Raw genomic sequence first — 20,184 nt, forward strand, 5'->3', positions numbered from 1 at the left:
CCTGAGAACCATGGTCTCGGATTTAGAGGTACTGATTTTTCATCCCGGCCGCTTCACACTCGGCTGCAAACCGATCCAGCGAAAGCTGAAGTTCGTGGCCTGATGTCCCCAATAGGACCACATCATCTGCAAACAGCAGCGATGTGACCCTGAGGTCACCAAACCGGACACCCTCCATCCCCTGACTGCGCCTAGAAATTCTATCCATAAAAATTATGAATAGAATCGGTGACAAAGGGCAGCCCTGACGGAGTCCAACTCTCACTGGGAAAGAGTCTGACTTACTGCCAGCTATGCGAACCAAACTCCAGCTTTGTTTGTACAGGGCCTGAATGGCTCGTAGCAAAGAGCCATGTACCCTGTACTCCCAAAGCACCTACCACAGAATACCCCGGGGAACACAGTCGAATGCCTTCTCCAGATCCACAAAGCACATGTGGACTGAATGGGCAAACTCCCATGAACCCTCCAGAATCCTCTAGAGGGTGAAGAGTTGGTCCAGTGTTCCACGACCAGGGCGGAACCCGGCCTGCTCCTCCTGGATCCGAGGTTCGACTATAAGCCTCTCTTCTCCAGTACCCCTGCATAGACCTTACCAGGGAGGCTGAGGAGTGTGATTCCCCTGTAGTTGGAACACACCTTCCGTTCCCCTTTTTTAAAAAGAGGCACCACCACCCCGTCTGCCAATCCAGTGGCACCGCCCCGATGTTCACGCAATGTTCAAAAAGGCGTGTCAGCAAAGACAGCCCCACAACATCCAGAGCCTTGAGGAACTCAGGGCGGATCTCATCCACCCCTGGAGCCTTGCCACCAAGGAGCTTCTTAACTACCTTAGCGACTTCGACCTCAGTAATGGACAAGCCTATTCCCATGTCCCCAGACTCTGCCTCCTCACTGGAGAACGTGTCGGTGGGATTGAGAAGGTCCCCGAAGTATTCCTTCCACCGCCCAATGACGTCTTCAGTCGAAGTCAGCTGCACACCATCTCCACTATATACAGTGCTAGTGGCACACTGCTTTCCCCTCCTGAGTCGCCTGTCGGTTTGCCAGAATCTTTTCGGAGCCGACTTAGTCACTTTCCAAGGCCTCACCAAACTCCTCCCACACACAGGTTTTTGCCTTGGCGACGACTGAAGCCTCAGATCGCTTGGCCTGTCGATACCTGCCAGCTGCCTCTTGTGTCCCACAGGCCAACCATGCCCGGTAGGACTCCTTCTTCAGCTTGATGGCATCTCTCACCTGGGGTGTCCACCACCGGGTTCGAGGATTACCACCCCGACAGGCACCAACTACCTTACGGCCACAGCTACAGTCAGCCGCTTCAACAATGGAGGAGCGGAACATGGCCCATTCTGAGTCAATGTCCCCCACATCCCCCGATATCTGGTCAAAGTTCTGACGGAGGTGTGAGTTGAAGATCAATCTGACAGGTTCTTCTGCCAGACGTTCCCAGCAAACCCTCACTATACGTTTGGGCTTACCTGGTCTGACCGGCATCTTCCCCCACCACCTGATCCAACTCACCACCAGGTGGTGATCAGTTGACAGCTCAGCTCCTCTCTTTACCCGAGTGTCCAAAACACATGGCCGCAAGTCCGATGACACGACTACAAAGTCAATCATATGTATGTATGTAGGCTTCTTAACCTCAACACATATAATGGATTACTTTTTTGAGCAACACTGGTCTTGACTGATTGGCTATGTCTAAAATAAAGAGATTTTTTTTGCCAAGCTATTGCCCTAAAAATTGTGGTATCAATACGTGCTGCCCATTTAAAATCCATTCGTGTCTGTACATTGTGAGCGGAGCGATGCTGCATTGTTTGGCAGTGCTGGTGGAAAAAGCCTGCTGTGATTCACTTGTGGTTTAGTGAACTGTGTGACATCCTGTGTTTACTAGGGAAAGAATGACCATTTTTGTGTGAAACTATTCTTACAGTGTGCCAGAAGAGGGAGACATAGATCACTAAAGACTGTAGAAGGAGCATGACTCAAGCAGGTTACAGTTAATGGGGCAAGACTGTTATCAGACTGTGTGAATAAATACATAAAACATCAGTTCCATATAGTAATATTGTGGAAGACTGATAATGAAGATTGATTTGGGGTTTTTACATCGAAGTGAAGTGAAAAATTTGACCAAATCTTTTGCCTGTTAAAATGAAACATGAGGAAATGGCTTATTAAATGTTACAGAGAGGAAACATGCTGGTGTGTAGTTTCCTGCATCAGCGCAGATGTGTTATGTGTGTAATGATGAGATTGATGAGGTGTTTACAGGCGTCTTTGTCATGTCACTGTTTTCCTTCAACACTTCAGTGCCGTTCATCAGTCCCCGCTTTGAAAGAGACAGAAGGAGGTGGAGCTTTGTTTCTATTATTGTTGTCATGGCAATGTGTGTTTGGCTTGGGAAGAGGCGTACAGGGGAAACAGGTGTGTGTGAGTGTGTGTGTTTCCTCCGCAGGTAAGAGGACATGGGTCAGGAAACAGCTTTACATGGCCTTCTTGTTCTTTCCACCAAAAGAGCCTCTAATCGTCTAATCTGTTATAGCCGTCTGACCATTTACCTCAAAGCTCTGTTTCAGAAATTCTCCCTAAATGGAAACTTGAAAGCAAAAAAAAACATTTTCCTGACCTTTAAACTGAGAAATGTTGAGGCAGAAAGGGTCTTGTGATGAACTCGAATGGCAGAGTAGGAAAAAAAAACAAAACCCTCAGAAAGTGTAGGCCACCCATGGCCATTTTGCTTTGCTGACATTTAAACATGTTTTTCTGTTCAGCGGAGTCTAAGTATAGATCAAAGCGTCACTAAAGTGAAAATTCATGTTGACGTTTGGTTATAAATCGAGTTAGCCTGTTGTAAGGCCTCTTACTATTGTCAGGTGATCCAGCAATGCCGCTCTTCACTGAGTAGATGAAAAAATTGGACACATCTAGAAGAGTTTTTTGGGCAAATTTTTTAGAATTGGGAAGACATCAAAATTATACAGTGACCCCAGAGTAGTTCTTAAATAAATCAAAGTAGCCCCCTTTTGTCTTGATGCTGCTTTGCGGGAAAGGACAAATCAGGAATGGCTTTCAATGTTTTGGTTAAAGGGCCCATGTCGCACATTTTTCTTGCTGTTTATCTTTTCCCATTGTCCACTTATAATGTGTGTTTTTTTGGTGCTAGGAGAAGTCATGATTTGTGCATGACAATTTCCCAACATCTCTTAGAATCAAGCATGCTCTTTTTGTTACTGTGGCTTTAAGACAGGGCTGTCAAACTCAGCCACTAAAAGGGCCATATTAACCTCTACAAATCTGTGGGTCAGAGATCATCTGTGTGTTTATTTGGTTGTTACGTAACATTTGAGTTGGTCATTATTTATTCAATATATGCCAAAACACCAATCTTAAAATAAAAGCAGTTGTAGGGAACCTTGAAATATTACATAATGAATATTAATTCGGAAATAAATAAGTAAATTAATGAATGAATATGCTACAGTGCACAAAACTATGCACATTATAATAAGCTACATCACATTACATTACATTACGCACATTATGTTGTAGTGCATGCTGGGGATTGTAATGCAGTGTGTTGTGAAATGGGCCAGATAGGATTAGGGGGCCTGATCAGGCCTGATCTTTGATCTTTGTGTTTGACACACGGGCTTTAAGACATTAAGATTAAGAGACCCTTATTAGTCTCACAATGGGGAAATTTCACCACATACACACTAGTGAGCACACATACACTAGGGGGCAGTGAGCACACTTGCCCGGAGAGGTGGGAGACCCTATCCGCAGCACCCAGGGAACAGTTGGGGGTTAGGTGCCTTGCTCAAGGACACCTCGGTTACGTACTGTCAGCGCTGGGGTTTGAACCGGCAGCCTTCCGGGCACAGGGCCGGTTCCCTAATCTCCAGCTCATGACTACCCCATTAAATGATCTCTGTTGTCTGATTGGCTGTCCTGTATCGTGCCTCCTTCAACAAAACAGTGGAAACACTTCATATAACTTCTTCATGAATGAGTGAGCTAAACTGCTGTAGACCGATTAGACAGATTAATGTAAATTTGCTTTTTTCCTGACATTAGAGAAGCAATGAATTAAACATGAGCTAGTTTTGGCAGTTTTCATATATGGACTAGATGGACTGGGAAGTGACTGATATGTTTTGAAACATTAATGATGTTTTTTTAAAAAAAAAACATGGTAGCAAAAACGAAACAAAGAAAAGTCATTTTTCTGTTATATGGGCCCTTTAAAGTAAAGGCATTTTATTCCAGGTAATTTTGGACCATTTCTGTTGCTTTTGCTTGGCAGATGGTGTTCAAATTATTTAAAAAATTAATAATAATTAATAAATAAAATGAAGATACAAGGTTTTCTTTCTATATTTGTTAGCTCCTGACAACACTTGCTGGAAAGCATTTAAAAATATATTATGTATTTTGGAAATAAATTCACAAATACCCATAAATTCACAGTTTAGAAGTTTTTAGAAGCTTTTAGAAATCTGTCTCAAGCTTTTAAGCATAAGCCAATCAAAATGTTATACATATATTCAGTCAAGTATTTCCAAACATTTGACTGATGCTTTAGATAATTATGGTGCTGATGGTCTAAATAGGCCTAGAATGAATAGGAGGACCCCTCACACTAGCTAAGCTGCTCGGCAAGTTCCTCTTCTTGCTGGTTTGACATGTGGCAGTGTTTACCGCGCGCTCGCAGCACAGGGGCTTTCTCATGAGCCGGGCGTATAATTAAAGGACGACTCTCCTAATCTCCGCTGGCTTTTCATACTGCAATTAAAACCTCCACACACAGTCGCTCTCATGCAAGCCTGGCCTCAGCTTCTTTCAGCTTTCATATTCTCCCACGGTAGACATACAGCGCCATTTCCATCATCATAGCCTTTATTGTTTACTTCAGCATGTGCTAAGGGTCCAAAAATTTGAGATCATTTGTCATATTAATAATAGTTTTTATTTCATTCCGTAATAAGTTATGCAGTGAAGAATTGCTAGACCACCAATACTGTCCCTGTCAGATAAACAGTACTTTAAAAAGCTTTCATCCTTGAGAGAGAGGAGAAAATCAAGCTCCACTCATCCTTTAGATCTGAAAACATCCACAGATGTTTCTGTCCATCTTTCCGCTGTGAGAAGACAACTCAGTGCTAGGAGTCCCTTAATGAGAAAAGAAAATGGACTAAAAAGATCTTGGATCCTGAGAAGCAGATCTTCTAAGACTGAACTTTGGAGGTGTGGAAACTATCCCTGTAGATTTAGTTGAAAAACTGAAAGCAGGTCTCTTTAAAAGAATGGAAGCTGTAATAAAGGCAAAGAGTGGACACACTAAATACTGAACATGTGGAAATTAGACTTACCTCTTGAGGCTTCTGTGTATCATCCTTTTAATTGTCCTTGAAACCACTGGTGGTTCTAAAATGCACTTTGTCATATTCTTCATAACTTTCATGTTTCAGAAGCTACATTGAAAAGGTCTTTCCAGTCAAATAGATGGTGATGTCATTTTAAACCCTTATAATAAAAGAAGCTGAACTCACAATTTGTTTTTCTGCTGAAATTGACCCATTTTTCCACAAATCTGGGCTATAAACTATAAACAGATGGCGTCTATTCAGTGATCTGCTCTGTACATATGATTCTGATAAAATAATACAAAGCGCATCTAAGATTTTTGGCTTTCAGCAGTAAATTGTAAGCATATAGCAATATGTGTCGATCCTAAAACACATGTTCTGTTAATTTGAGGGGAACTTTTACAAAAAAATATTATGTCATGCAGTTACTGAATAAGTTGCCTGATTCTGTCATGTAAACTCCGATGGAAAAAAACAAAATATACCCTGGAGAATAAGAAGTGAGCTTTATGATTTTTGCACAGTGCTGTTTCTGCAACACAATTGGGTTTATATAAAAAACAGTGCTTCCAAGCTTTTGAACAGAAGCGTCCATGGAAACCCACAGATTGAGAGACCATAAGACCATGTGAGTCGTTCTTGAGTGGTATCTGATCTAGCTTAGCTGGGGCTTGAACATTGTGGCCTGCTGGCTCACAGATAAAGTTCTGCTTCTGAATTAATCAGATTTGGAAGAGGAATTCTCCACTGACATTTAGTCTAGGTAGGCCTGGTCTTCATATTAGTGTGGGAAATGACCTGTTTAATGTTTTAATGTTTTGATAGACAAAGCCTACACTGGGGACTCTACTGATGAGTGAGAAGTTGATAAGTTGAGCTGTCCTTCTCTTGCTTTTACCAGTTTTGAGAGACATTGTTCAGTATTGAACAGATGAAAAGAGCAAATGGAGGAACATGATGACCTTTGCAGTTTCTGGCTTCTACAGTACAAGCATTTCCCAGAAGACACTTCATACAGTTTAGTGTTCTTTCTGTTATTGTATTTGCATTTTTAAAATTCACTTCTGACTCATATTTCATATCCCAAATATCTTCTGTTGTTAATGATAAACTACTTACATTAGTTTACTCTTTTTGGTCAGTAAGTCATCAAGCTTCCTTACGGGCAGTCTGTTGGCTTCCTGGATGTTACTATCGTAGCCTGTAATAAAAGTATGAGAATTAATGGGAGGGTTTGTCTTTTGTCTTTGTGTTAGCTTGAGACCTCGAAAACCATGAAGCGTTTTTAAAAATGACTCATGCATTAATAACAATATCAGAATGTACCAAAAACAGAGAGGGATTCCTGATAGAGTACTGTTCAACTTCTTCTTTAGTATGATTATGCCCAAACTGTTGAACTCTGTAGGCTTAGAGCCACTAGGTGGACTCTCGTGCAAGAAAGAGTGAAAACAAAGCAGTTGTAGATGTAGAGGTAAGCCACGTTGGCTGACAAAAACAAGCCTTTGTCCGTTTTCTTAAGTAAATAACATCACAGCATTGTTAAACTCTGTGATTATATCCCTTTTCAAACAAACCAGAAAAAACTTTCAGTCTCTACTATTTTTTTTTTCCAAACCACTTCTAGGACTTCTAACTGTAATGTTACGAGTCCTTTTTTTTCAGATACACTCGTACATCTTTTCAGCAAACAAACATGGTATCAGTCTTCTGGCCTAGTGGGTGAACTCATACATTAACCACCCCCGCACGAAAGCTGATTACACACTGCCTCGGCTAAATAACACGATAGAGTAAAAGCCCCGAATGCAGCAAGGTGAGTGGGTATGACAGCATTTAGCGTGCTCTACAAGTGCATATTAGACTCTCTAGTGTTCACTCCTCAGAGAATGAGTCATCGCGGCTTCTGAGTGGGTGTATCAGTCCATTTATGGTCATTTCCTGAGCACCTACTTAGGTGACCCATTGGGGTCCATTATAGGACCAATATTTTTTTTTTCTTTTGGTCTCTGATCAACTGTATTGTTTTTGCTTTAAGGATTTTTGCTCTTAGCTTATCGGTTAACATTTCTTTGTAAGCTGTTTTATACCCTTCGTGATTTACAATTCTGAGAAGTGTTTACATAAAGAAGATGATACATAAAGGCTCCTCAGTAATGACCCACATTACATTTTAGATGTATGAGCAACAGCCTTGTTTCTGTGCAGCTCATAAGCCTTCTGTTTATGATGATTTCATCTTCTGACGTTCCAGATTGTCCCAATATCGTCAGAATACTTGTGTTGTCAAGGATCTTTTCAAGTTTTTCCAAATACATCCTCCTCCAGGAATCTAAGTCACACTTTATGACATGAGTCTTTTCCACAATGATAACCCAAGAAGCACCCACAGGGAGGAAATTTACTTCAGTGGCTAAGTATGTGTATTGGCACGTATTAATATTTATTATATGTACATGGGCATATAATCCTCCTTTCAGCCTTCGGAGGGGGCAAGCTTCATTTATTTATTCCATTGTTCCTCTTCACATGCACACAGTAGGCTTGCACACACCTGTGAAGGTTGCCAGGTTTTCCAGAGTGGACGTCTTTTGTATGTGTATATTTATTTTTACATACAGATATTCACTTATTACGACATGGAGCAGATTATTACATATATTTACTTTATAATTGTATAAATCCTGTATAAAAATGTATGTGTGTGTGTGTGTGTGTGTGTTTGTGGAGGGAGGTAGGGTTTACTCCTAGACTGGCTATCTGAAGATGTGATTTATCAAATATCACACTAGTTGCTGGTCTCTGGTCAGTGTATGGTTATCAAGCCAGTGCTCCAGATGCTGACCTTTAAAGGTTGTGGGAAAGAGCACTGCGCAGATAAAGTGTAAAGAGAAGCCCACATCAGACACTGGGGAAGACAAGGTGTCTGAGAGATAACGAATGGCTACAAATCTCACTGAGTGAATAGACATAGATGGGGATCACGATTTGCCCTGCTTTAATGGATTAGCAATGAAAGACTGCAGAATCTGACCAGCCAGATCGCGCGCTTTATGGAAAATAAAGATTTAAATCAATTGTAGAAAGCCTGAAATATGGCTGGGCAATATGTATTCTGTTTGTTGTTACAGTTGTGAGCAAAGGTTTATGCACCTATGGCCAATTTAGATATTTTGTTGATTTCTGTGAAAGGAAGTAAACACAACATCTGCAACATCACAATTGTGATAAAACATAATTATGGCATAGGCAAAAGTCATCACTTAGTAACACCCTCTTTGGCAGATATTCCAGTTTGCAAGTGCTTTTTGTAGCCAGATTTCTTTTTGTAGGTCTTTCCATTCTTGTTTTATTCTTGTTGTTTTACAATTCTTGCAGAACGCTTCTAGTTCTGTGATATTCTTGGGTGTGTACAGCATGTTTAAGATCTACCCACAGATTTTCAGTGATATTCAAAGTCAGGGGAATGTGAGGGCAGTTCCAAAAGCTTCAGCCTGCATTTATCAAAGTAGTTCATGGTAGATTTTGAGGTATGTTTTGGGTCATTGTCCTGATGTAGAAGCCAGCCTCTGTGCAGCTTTAATTTTTTGACTTAGTGTGTCACATTTGCTAATATGTATACCCATAATAGGTATACCCTTGTGCTTAACAGCCAGCAAGGTGTACTTTTCATCAAATGCTTTTTTTTTTTTTTTTGTAAATCTGCCTTTAGTGATGTGGCCAAAGCATTCTGCTTTCATCTTTCCAGTCCACAACATTTGTTTCCAAAATGCCTCTGGCTCATCTAGATTTTTAGTTTTTCTGCACTTCGGTAAAGTAGTTAAAAATTAAAATGAACAAAATATGCAATATGCAACTACGACTGCCCAAAATTTTGTATATTGGTTCTTTTTTTATCTGTTACATTGTATTAATCCTCAGGGAAAGAAACAAAATTGTAATATCTTAAAGTATTAAGATATTTTATTTTTGCCATATTGCCTACCCCTAACCTGAAAACAACAACCATTTGCGTCACACTGCTGAATGAAACCTGTACTGTAACAAGTGTAACGTGGAGTGAGGTTGAGGTGGACGCATGTGCGGAGACAAGCGAGATTTATTATGGGCAAATCCAGGGTCATGGTCAATACGGTCCAGGTTCAAATAGCCAATACAGAGAACAGGAGGGGCAGACATGACAAAATGCACACAGGCTAAACACAGAGAACTAATAGCGAAAGTACAACTCAAACAAGCCTAACCATCCAAACAAGAATTCAGACAAAGACCAGCACTAGACTAAGGAAAACACATGGCTTAAATACAAGAGGGCTAACGAGGGTTCACAAGACACAGGTGGAAAACACAGGTGGGAACAATCAGGGGCGGAGTAACCAAACAAGGGGCCGGACTGGGATCAAAACAAAAAGCACATGGACTAGACCAGAACACAACACGAACACATAGACAGGACAAGGAGGGGCCAATCGTGACACAAGGAGCTGTTTGCCAATTATTTCATTTATCTTAATAATTTTTTAAATCGATTGTTAGATTTTTTTTCTGTCCAGTTCCTTGTTATATTTAATTGAAGTACAAATAATTGTTTTATACATTGGCTTTACTGCTTTGTTGGTGGATTGTGTCTGCTCCTACTTGTTAGCAAACCTCAGGAAATATCATGTTAGCAAATACAATGACACTTTGTTATATATTGCAGTATTATTGAGGTAGTATTATGTATTGCAGTATCGTTGTTAAGCTAATTGTCAATTGTTTGCAATGGTTGACTGAATGCTGTGGAAGGAAACACTAAATCATAAGGTATACTCCACTGAGACTGGTTTAAATAAATCATGATTTCGGCAGAAACTCTGTGGTAATGTTCAGATCATTTAGTGATTTAATAAAAATGACCAATCTAACAGGAAAATGTATTTTAAAAGGCTGAGGTTCAGTATTTATGGACCCATTATACCAGAATACATTATACCCATACCCATGGACCCACTATACCATGAATACAAGTAATGTACAGTACTGTGCAAAAGTCTTAGGCACCCAAGACACATTTTCAAAATCTATTTATTTGTGTAGTTTGTGTTTATTTGCTGAGAAAAGTGTTCATATTTGAGTGAACAAAATTTATAGAACATTAATTAATATATTAATTATATTAATTTTATATTTATATATATATATATATATAGACACAAACACACACACACACACACACACACTCACTCACCAGCCACTTTATTAGGTACAGTTGTTCAGTTGGTTGTTAACACAATAAGCTAATCAGCCAATCACTTGGCTGCAACTCAATGCATTTAGGCATGTAGAGAGACAACTTGCTGAAGTGCAGACCGAGCATCAGAATGGGGAAGAAAGGTGAATTAAGTGACTTTGAACGTGGCGTGGTTGTTGGTGTATTTCAGAAACTGCTGATCTACTGGGATTTTCACGCACAACCATTGCTAGGGTTTACAGAGAATGGTCCAATGATGTGAGAGGTCAGAGTAGAATGGGCAGACTGGTTCCAGATGATAGAAAGGCAACATTAACTCAAAACACTATATATATATATATATATATATATATATATATATATAATAGTGATTTTCTGGATGTCAGTGTGTTTGTTTAACCATTTTCAAACCTCTCCTCCAGGAAGCCCAGTATTATATGTAGTTAAAAAGCAGCTCCTGGTTTGACCAATCAATGCTTCAGTAAATTGTGCTCATGATGTAATTGATGATATTAACAAGTCTCTGTGGCGGCTGTGAAGGTGTCAAGGAAAAATATGGACCCAAGAAATTCTTGTTAATTTTTATTGTTTTTATGTTTATTTGAATTATGAATATGACTTTATTCTAATGTATATTGTGAGAAACTCACTGCTGAGGTAAATTGTTTAAAAATTTGCTTAGATGCCAAAAACCTGCGCACAGTACTGTATGTTAAATGTCTGTCCTTGTATGCAGATAATGCTGAACCCCGCAGATTTCTGGTTCTGTTTGATGTATCAAGGGAGGGAGCTGGGTAAAGTTAGGGATTGTCGCGCGAGTGGTCTGGATAAACGGATCAAGAACTGCAGAAGACACAAATCTACCAGGAAAAGGGATAACATGCCCTGGCCCAGCAGGAGGCTTCCTGAAGCGCTGATAAACAGGCTGACAGACCTCCAGGGATTGGGGGGGCTAGAGAATGTGAACTTAAACAAAAGCTCCTACCATGCTTAGCAAGCCAAAGAGATCGTATTTTAGAAGGCTGAAGTCTTAGAGCTTACTTAACAGTGGGAATGAAATTGAACATGACAAAAGACTAAGACCACCAAGACCAGAGAAAATCATAAAATAGGGTTGCGTACTTTCAGTGATTTAAAGGGCTAGTTTATAGGGTTATCTGGGTTCAATTGCTTTCACCAGTCATTGACCTTTTGGCTACAAAAGAACAGTTTCTGAAATTTAAGCAAAGTTGAACACGTTCATGACATTAACGATGAAGAACACAATCAATACGCCATAAATGTTTTCTGCACCTCAGTGTGGATGTATGGAAATTGTATAGATGAGGTTATTTGTACTAAATCAGACTTTTGAGTAATTCTAAGACCTTATTAGAAACACCTGCCCTGCACTTCCATTCACTTCATTTCCACTTACCTTCCACTATGTAGGTGTAAATTATAGACTATAAGCCCATCTACTCCTGCACAATTCATCAGTCGCATTCTACCCAATTCATCACTGGTTGGTTTTTTTTGACCACAGGACTGTTGTCAACCAGATATTAATTGGAGGGTGGGTCATTCACAACACATTAGTGACACTGACATGGTAGATGTCACACACATCAGTGCCACTGCTAGGCTGAGAGTGGTCCACCACTTAGAAATATCCAGCCAAGAGCAGCTCTGTGCTCAGAAACTGACCATTGATGAAAATTTGAGGATGGCTAACACAAATTGTACATCAACAGATAAGCTACACTCTCTGGCTGTACACCAGCAATGTAGTGAAATACAGCAAGGTATTCTTGTATTTCTAATAAAGTGGCTAATAAATCTGTATGTTGGATATGTTCTGTAAGTGGGTGAAACATGGCAGAGGAATTACTGCAAAATTCTTGCTCTTTCATGTGTTCTGTGTTTGCAAAGCTGTGGTAAGTGGAGCTGATCTTTAGCTGGCAATGAGTGACACAGTCAGTCATCATCACCTAAAATGCTAGTCTGTGTCCGGAGTGGTTAGACAGTATAACACTTTAGAATTACTATGTGACCATAAATATCCCTGACCACCTTGGAATGTGGTTTGTGTGATGGGTTCGCTGTGCATCTCTAAGATGCTTTCGGCCCTGCTCATACCTGGACTTGGCTCTGTCCACTTATGATCAGACCACCCAATACATATGTTAATGCCAAAGGTGAACAGGAACATGTCATACAGTTTTTAACTCAATTTAAAGGCTCACTAGAGTATTTTATAAATCCCTGTGTTTTGTACAACACTTAAAACTTGCTGCAGCAAGTTATTAACACCCCTTATTACCGACGCCTGTGTAATACTTTTTGGATTGTTGTGTTGTCTTAAAGATATTATCAGTATTTATCCGTGGGATTTCCAGTGCTCTGGAGCTGTTACTGAGGATAACTCCTCCAGAGGGGGCGCCCAAGAGCGATGAATCTTGTGTGACCCAAGCCAACCTACGAGCACTATTTCCAGGGTTAGACTGAGCCTCATGTCACTGAAAGGCATCTAGAAGAATGGTAGAGACACTATAAAGTGCACTTATTATACACAGTAACCAAGAGGCCACTCGTAAAGTCTGAGGGGCAAAGAGGCCTCAAGCACCCTAGGGTCTATCTGTGCATATGCCTGGCCAGAAACCTCTCAAACAAGACTATTTGAGATTGCTTAAAACTTCAGTGTGGTTTGAGAGATGTCTATGGTGATTTAGGCATGCCATTTACAAAATGCTAATTGGTGGAGTGTAAGTGTCAAATACTTGGTTGTCTTCCGATGTGATTTCCTAACACGGACCTGTAGGGACAAATATGAGAAATTTTGGGCTAAATACGGGTGGGGATGTAGACTAATTAGAGTGTGACACCTTGAAACCAATCCGATACCTTAGCGATGTTGTGCTTGTCAACATTGTGTTACAGACGAAAAGCCTGTCGTGAGCCCATAGACGTAATATAAGTTAAAGTTCTGTCCCAAAAACACATGAAATGCAGCGAAAATAAACATAACCTCTAAAAATAGTTCCATTAGCCTCGCTAACTTGTCTTGCTCGTGTTATTGATCGTACTCTGGACATTAAAATAGCATGGACTAGAGGAATTTGGGTTCAGGATTAGAAAGAACGTGTCCTTGGTTGCGGCACATTTGGCCCAGCAAGACTATTTGTGTACCAGAATTCGTCACATTTGGCCCTGAAAGACACTTTACTTTTTAGCTACATTAACCTTGTAGTGGCATTGCAAAACTATAGAAGTAAGCTTCCAACACCACACATGTCTTGACTTGGTACATGATTGACTACTTGGAAAAGAAAAGGAAAAAATCTGTAAGTTTGATTTTTTTCTGCTTTCACTTTAAAAGTGAACAAGTAACACCTCAGTCACACCTCTGCGCTTGGCCCAGACTGTGAGAAACAGGCTTAAATATGAACATATTCATAACTATGTACCTACATACAATAACAGCTCAGAAAACTCCTTAAGCGATATTTGATAGGAACTAAAGACGGTCTTTAGTCACAGAACCCAGGAATGACTGAACAGAGTTTATGTATATTGCATTTTTATTGCTGTGAATGTCGATTTAACACAGAGCTCATGTTCAGGCTGATGTTTCAGTCAGATACCTTTTTAAAATGTGCCACACTTCCTACTTGCTGAGCTACAAGCAGCTTCTCCGACATCAAAGTTTCATCCTAGCCGCTCTTTCATTTCTGCTGACTTGAGGCCTTGGCTTGTGTAAACACGGGGGCATTCTTGTGGGCTTTTGATGTGGCTCACGTGCCCTTAAACCCTGTAGACAGTAGGAACCTTCACTTTGTCCATTAGCCAAGCTTCAAAGGCACATGGTAATGGCAACAGTGTGAGTAGTTTCCTGGGGTTGAAATGCTTCTTAAAGGGGACGAAGTGAAGGAGGGGATTTTAGTCACTGATTCTGTTTGCTATCTCAAATGGGGAAACCAATGTGATTAAAGACCTGTTTTGACATCAGTTTGACCTCCGCCTTTTGATCTGTGCCCTTAGGCCGATGCTGCAGAGAAAGAGCTCCTTCTCTCTCTTCTCATCGACGGAGAGCTGGATGTTCAGAGGGGTGAGTTCTTTATGCTTTCAGAAGTCACAGCAGTTACTGTACAGTGGAATTACACCTACACCTTTGTGTGGATTAATATGGTATATTAATATGGTGGTCGACTGATATACTCTGTCAGCGATAAAAATGATTGATATGAGGTTACATACACTAACGTTTGGAATTAAACTTTGCAATAAAATAAAACGGTTTAGTTGAAAATGTATAAAATGGTTCTAATAGGGTTGCCCTGAGCAACTCCACATGCTTCAAATAAATAGCAGGACAAAGATGTAAAAAAAGATGTTTTACAGGTAGAACGGTGATTCTAAATCAAAAGCTGTATATCCTCAACAATGTTGTTATAAAAGATGAATATTTGGAATGCCTCATGTTTCAAAACCTGGAGGCAGAGAAACCTGGCAACATTAACTGTAAGTGGAGAAATACAATACGTGATTTTTCATTTCATAAATAAACCCCTCGAAATATTGATCCTAACATCAAGAAAAAACTTTTTCGTGGCTTGTTTATAAAACTGATTAGTGATTCCAAAACTTTTGAACATTAGTACAAACATGTAAGCATCTGATAAAACAGCAATATATGTTCTTGGCTTTTGTATTGTAATAAGTAGGCCTACTAGCCAGTTTTTTACAACAATATAGGCCGAACTACTATGGTTAAAATAGCAAAATCATGTAAAGTGCATCCACAACTATCCTTCAGCAAGAGGATGGTTGTGGAAGCTATATGTCCAAGAGAAATCTCTATAGTGAATTTGACAACCAGACCTTTGACAAAAATTACAATTTTAAACACATAACTGACTGAGTTACTAGAATTACTGACAACATGTCACACGCCTTAACTGACAAATTAACCACATTCCTACCTTTTACAGTAGATATCGTGGCAGATGTTAATGTCATGACGTTTTCTGCTCGCTAAAGTTTCTTAAGAAGTAAACTACACTGGAAACGAGCACAGCTCAGGTCTACAATCTACAGCAACAGTCAAGCAGGATGTTGTTGTGCCAAATGTTATGTGCAGGTGTTAAATAGAACATTGTTTTATTTAAACCAACCTTGTTTAATTGGTTGATAACTGTGACCCTGGTGTAAGAACATGACCAGTAGTTGCATGGTTGCCATGGTAATAGCTACTGGCAAAAATTAGGGCTGACCAAAGAAAAGCTTGAATGGTCATTTTTGTGTTCACCTTCATGCAAGGTGTACATATGGGCTTTTGTTCACCTTCATGCAAGGTGTACATATGGGCTCATAGTTTATAATAAAGTCACAAGACAAAATACCCTTTTATAGTGTTTTCATTGGCATCGGGGGTTTTTTGTTTTGAGCCATCAGAAATCTGAAGGGGCCTGGCATCCAAGTGAGGGGTACTAGGCACGCCAGGCCCCCATGCAGCTGAACACTTGGCATGGGAACAACATGTTAAACATTAATGTAAAAACAACTAATAAAAACAAGACAAAATAAAACGGTTGGGAAACTTTGGGAAACCCCCTGCGCCCATATTTGTATAATTTTATTTGTTTGATGCCAAGAATTTTGACAGTTAAGAAACGACAGTCATATCAGTTATTGAAGCACTGTTTAATAAAACAACTTGTTTTTCAATGACCTAAAGTATTCATCCGAATTTTTTCAGCTTAAAATCGATCAGTCAGGCTGCAGACCACCATGTCTGTAATGTAAGGGTACATTTACCATCAGTGCTGAAGTAGGCCGCAGAATGAGAAACCTCAGTTACCTTGTATACTGTATTATGTAAAATACTGAGCAGAACTGTCCTCTTGTGCTGTTTAAGAAAAATGAATGCTGTGAGAAACTGCAACAGATAGAATTTACGTCCAAGGCTTTGGTCGTAGAAAACATCCCTCTCAGCAGGTTGTTGTTAAGCATATGAGACGGGCCACTGCTTCACAGCGTGAGTGTAGTCCCTGTCCGTCCACAGTTCACCTTTGCGAGGGCATGTTCAGAGCCACCAGTGGGACATTAAATATTCTGCTCTCCCTGTTGCCATAACACCGAGTTTGAAGCTTTAGCTGGAGTTGCCATGCCAATAAACCACATGGGGTATTGGGTACAGAAAGGCTATTTTAGAAAACAATCCAGTCTTCTTTTTAGAGCTAGACCAGCTTGTCTTTGTAAAAGCCATTAGTTTTCAATCCTTTTCGCGTCTCGGTAGATAATGAGAGAGCTGTTGGCTGTTTCCTCTAAATTAGACAGACTGGAGTTACTTGGGTCTGCGCCCGAAGTGTTGATTGATTTGTCGGGGCTGCTCGTTCCACAGTACGACTGAGATTATGAAAGAGCGAAGCGAAGGTAGATTTAAGGATTGCTCATGGTGCTACAGTTAGAAATTGGATTAGGTCATTCAGTTACGTGTAGACAGCTATTACTAAAAGTCTAAAAAACACCTCAGTGGCGAGACACTTTGGAAGATGAATGAGACGTAACCGTGGAGTTAGTAGTCCAAGAAGCACAATTAACCATTAAGCTTGCCCAAAATCATTTGTTTTATGCCCAGCTAGGATACTTAGTAACGTCCTATATCTACTCCGATAAGGAGTTTATTTAGCGAGAGAAGAAACAGTAAATCTCCTTCTTGTATTCAGTGTTTATTGCTAGTTGTTTTATCGCTCTCTTGTCCTATATTTAGGGCATAAGGCCCAACATACATTGGTTCTGGTGCACCGGAGAAGGAACGCATATACTGTTTATTTTTGTGTTGGCACCGAAGCTCTTCTTTGTAATTGAATAACCTTCTGAGTTCCTTCCTCAAGGACTGTGGGTTCCCAGTGATACCTTGGAAAGTCCTAATAATTCCTTGGAAGGAACAAGTAACAGAAAAAGGTCTTTTTCAATCACCTTGTCTTTGACGACTGAGCTCAAGACTAATCCCCACACTGGCCTTGCAGTGACTATACATTCTTTAGAAATGCACTTTTCCTGGAGTTTATCTACAGAGTTTATATAGTGTATTCTGTCCTTTCAAAGTGTTGATCAGCCTGTAGTGCTCTTTTATTTTTGTGCATAAACTTTTTTATATTACAATATACATCAATGAGCCAAAACATTCTGAGGAAACACAGATGAAAATAATACAGTATTCTCATAGCAGTGTGCATGTTAAGGTCTGGGATATTTTAGATGGTAAGCAGACCTTCAGCTCTCGTAGTTCTCGTGTTGGACGGGGGAGAAATGTGCAGGCATGAAAACCTGAGCGACTTCAACCACAGCCAAATTGTTGATGGCTGGGTCAGAGCACCTCCAAAACAGCAAGGGCAGTGGGGTGCTCTGGGTCAACAGTGGTGAGTACTTACTGACACTGGTCCTAGGAAGGACAAACCACAAACTGACAACAGGGTGTTGAGCGCCCAAGGCTCATTGATGTACGAGGGCAACAAAGGCTGTCTGGTCCAAACCTATTGTTTGTCTGATGTGTAGATAGGGCCGTGTGATTTGTGAGGCACAGAGAACCTGTTCATGTAATTGTTTTTCCTCTGGTTTTATATTAAGGTTCTTTCATTTAATGTTCTATTCAGGGGATCCTACCTTGATCTATTAGATATATTTACAATGATGATTAATGCTTTGTAGCTCGGTAAGTTACAGCATTCCTTAGTCCGTGTAGATATTCAAAACAGATTCATGTTAGGACTTTCTTACACAAAGCTGAAGTCTGCTTCTTATTCGCCAGCTTCTTATTCTTAATTTTTTCCCATTTCACCTTAGATGGTGCAGCAGTCACTTTCTGGAAAACTCTAACAAAAGCTCATAAATAGGAAGCCAACTTTAGCTTCGTCCTTCTTCCTGTGTTTTGGGGGTTTATTAAATTTATGTGTATTAAGAAATGATTCACAGATTGACGGATTTGCTAATTTTGAGATTTTATGTTTCTACCAGAGCACGGGCTAAACTTTTAACGTCAGGTTCCAACGGCTAATTAGCACGATCAGTTATTAAAGAAATAAAAATTACAGAGAGCGGCATGCAGCCTACATTGTATGTCTTGAGGATTATAACAAAACAAATTTGGTGAGAATCGGTTGAGTAATAAGGAAGTCGTGGCCGATTTAATCCTAAGAACTCATCGCCTCTCAATACAAGTGAATTTGTTCACAAGTGGATCTTGACCTCTCCAACATGGCAGACGTGCAGACATATTGTCTCAGATAGAGAACAACAGACAATGCAGCATCTAGGTATGTATATCAACATGTCTTTCTCATATGCATCTAAAAAAGATAAAGGAAAAACTCTGAGATTAGATAAAACAGTCTACTTGCATAGAGAAAAGCAAAGTCAAAGGAAAATAAATGGAGAAACAGGAGTTTTTCTAAAACTGGACTTTAAAATCTGATTTACCCAACTTGTAAGACTGAACTTTGGAGGTGTGGAAAACATCATCCTTGCAGATTTCTTTGAAAAGAAGGGAAGCTGTCATTAAATCAAAGTGTGAACACACTAAATCCTGAAAATGATTTTATGTTAAGTTGTTGAGACTTCTGTGTAATTTCCTGCTCCTGTTTTCTGCTCTTTTCCTGCTGCTGAAAAATAACTTAAACTTAATGACAGGTTTGACTGGAAGTGACTTGTTTAATCCTGTAGGTGTGTCTAATAAAGTGGGCACAGCTGCTCCACCTGGTACATTTGTATCAGTTCAATACCTGCTAGTATGTCACTGCTGTGATAATAGTAGCTGGGAAATAGTGAGTAACTGTAATCCAACACTCGCACCTGTATGGTCGCTGTTTCTGATAAAATAGCCAATGAATGTTCACTCTTAGAAAAGATGGTTCTTCAAGGGATCTTTAGTAAAGGCAATGGTTTATATGGAACCTCAAAAACATACAGAACCATTTGCATGCTTAAAGAGCTCTTTGCATTGTGAAAAGGTTGTGTATCATTCTGTCTAGCACCAAAAAGGGTTCTGCTGTTGTTAATGATGTCAAGCTTGCAACAATAGAAGAACCGTTTTTGTTATTACATAGAACTCTTTTCAAAAAGGTTCTCAATAGAACACATTTTATGCATGCAAATTATTCTTTGCATATTTGTGGTTCTATAAAGAACCGCTGCCTTTAGTGTAGGCACGAGGTTGGTGTCATCGAACTGGTAAGTCTGTGCAGCATTGAAACATGCAGTACCCTATTTTTCCCACACTTTCCCAGCTGGCAATGTGTGGTTTCTGTAGTTCTCAAGGTTCCAAAGAATTATTTGAATTATTTGTGATTAGCTCAGATTTCAGGAGACATCTTACACTGAGGAAGCTAAACCAGTTCTTCCTGATCTCATGTGTGGTATTTACACCTTGGAGGTCTGAGGCCTTGCCTTGAGGTTTTATATTAGTAGCTGTCTAGAAATGCAGGGCGGTTCCAAGCTTTCCCATGTTGTATCATTTCCAGTGAAGGTTTTATTTTGAAGTAGGGAATTAAGTGTTCTGAGGGCTTAATTATCACACATAAGATGATAAGA

The 20,184-nt window shown here is 40.0% G+C and overlaps 1 protein-coding gene across 3 annotated transcripts in view; it reads left to right on the forward strand.

The window, feature by feature from the left end:
- Nucleotides 1-20,184, forward strand: part of arhgef3 (Rho guanine nucleotide exchange factor (GEF) 3) — a 129,099-nt gene that overhangs the window by 18,031 nt on the left and 90,884 nt on the right. For all 3 annotated transcript variants that reach the window (XM_017704867.2, XM_037532464.1, XM_037532465.1), the window contains exon 2: nucleotides 14,635-14,701. In XM_017704867.2, coding sequence (XP_017560356.1) covers nucleotides 14,635-14,701 — 67 coding nt within the window. The remainder of the gene's footprint in view (nucleotides 1-14,634; nucleotides 14,702-20,184) is intronic.

Source organism: Pygocentrus nattereri, chromosome 21 (genome assembly GCF_015220715.1).
Source record: "Pygocentrus nattereri isolate fPygNat1 chromosome 21, fPygNat1.pri, whole genome shotgun sequence".
NCBI lineage: Eukaryota > Metazoa > Chordata > Actinopteri > Characiformes > Serrasalmidae > Pygocentrus > Pygocentrus nattereri.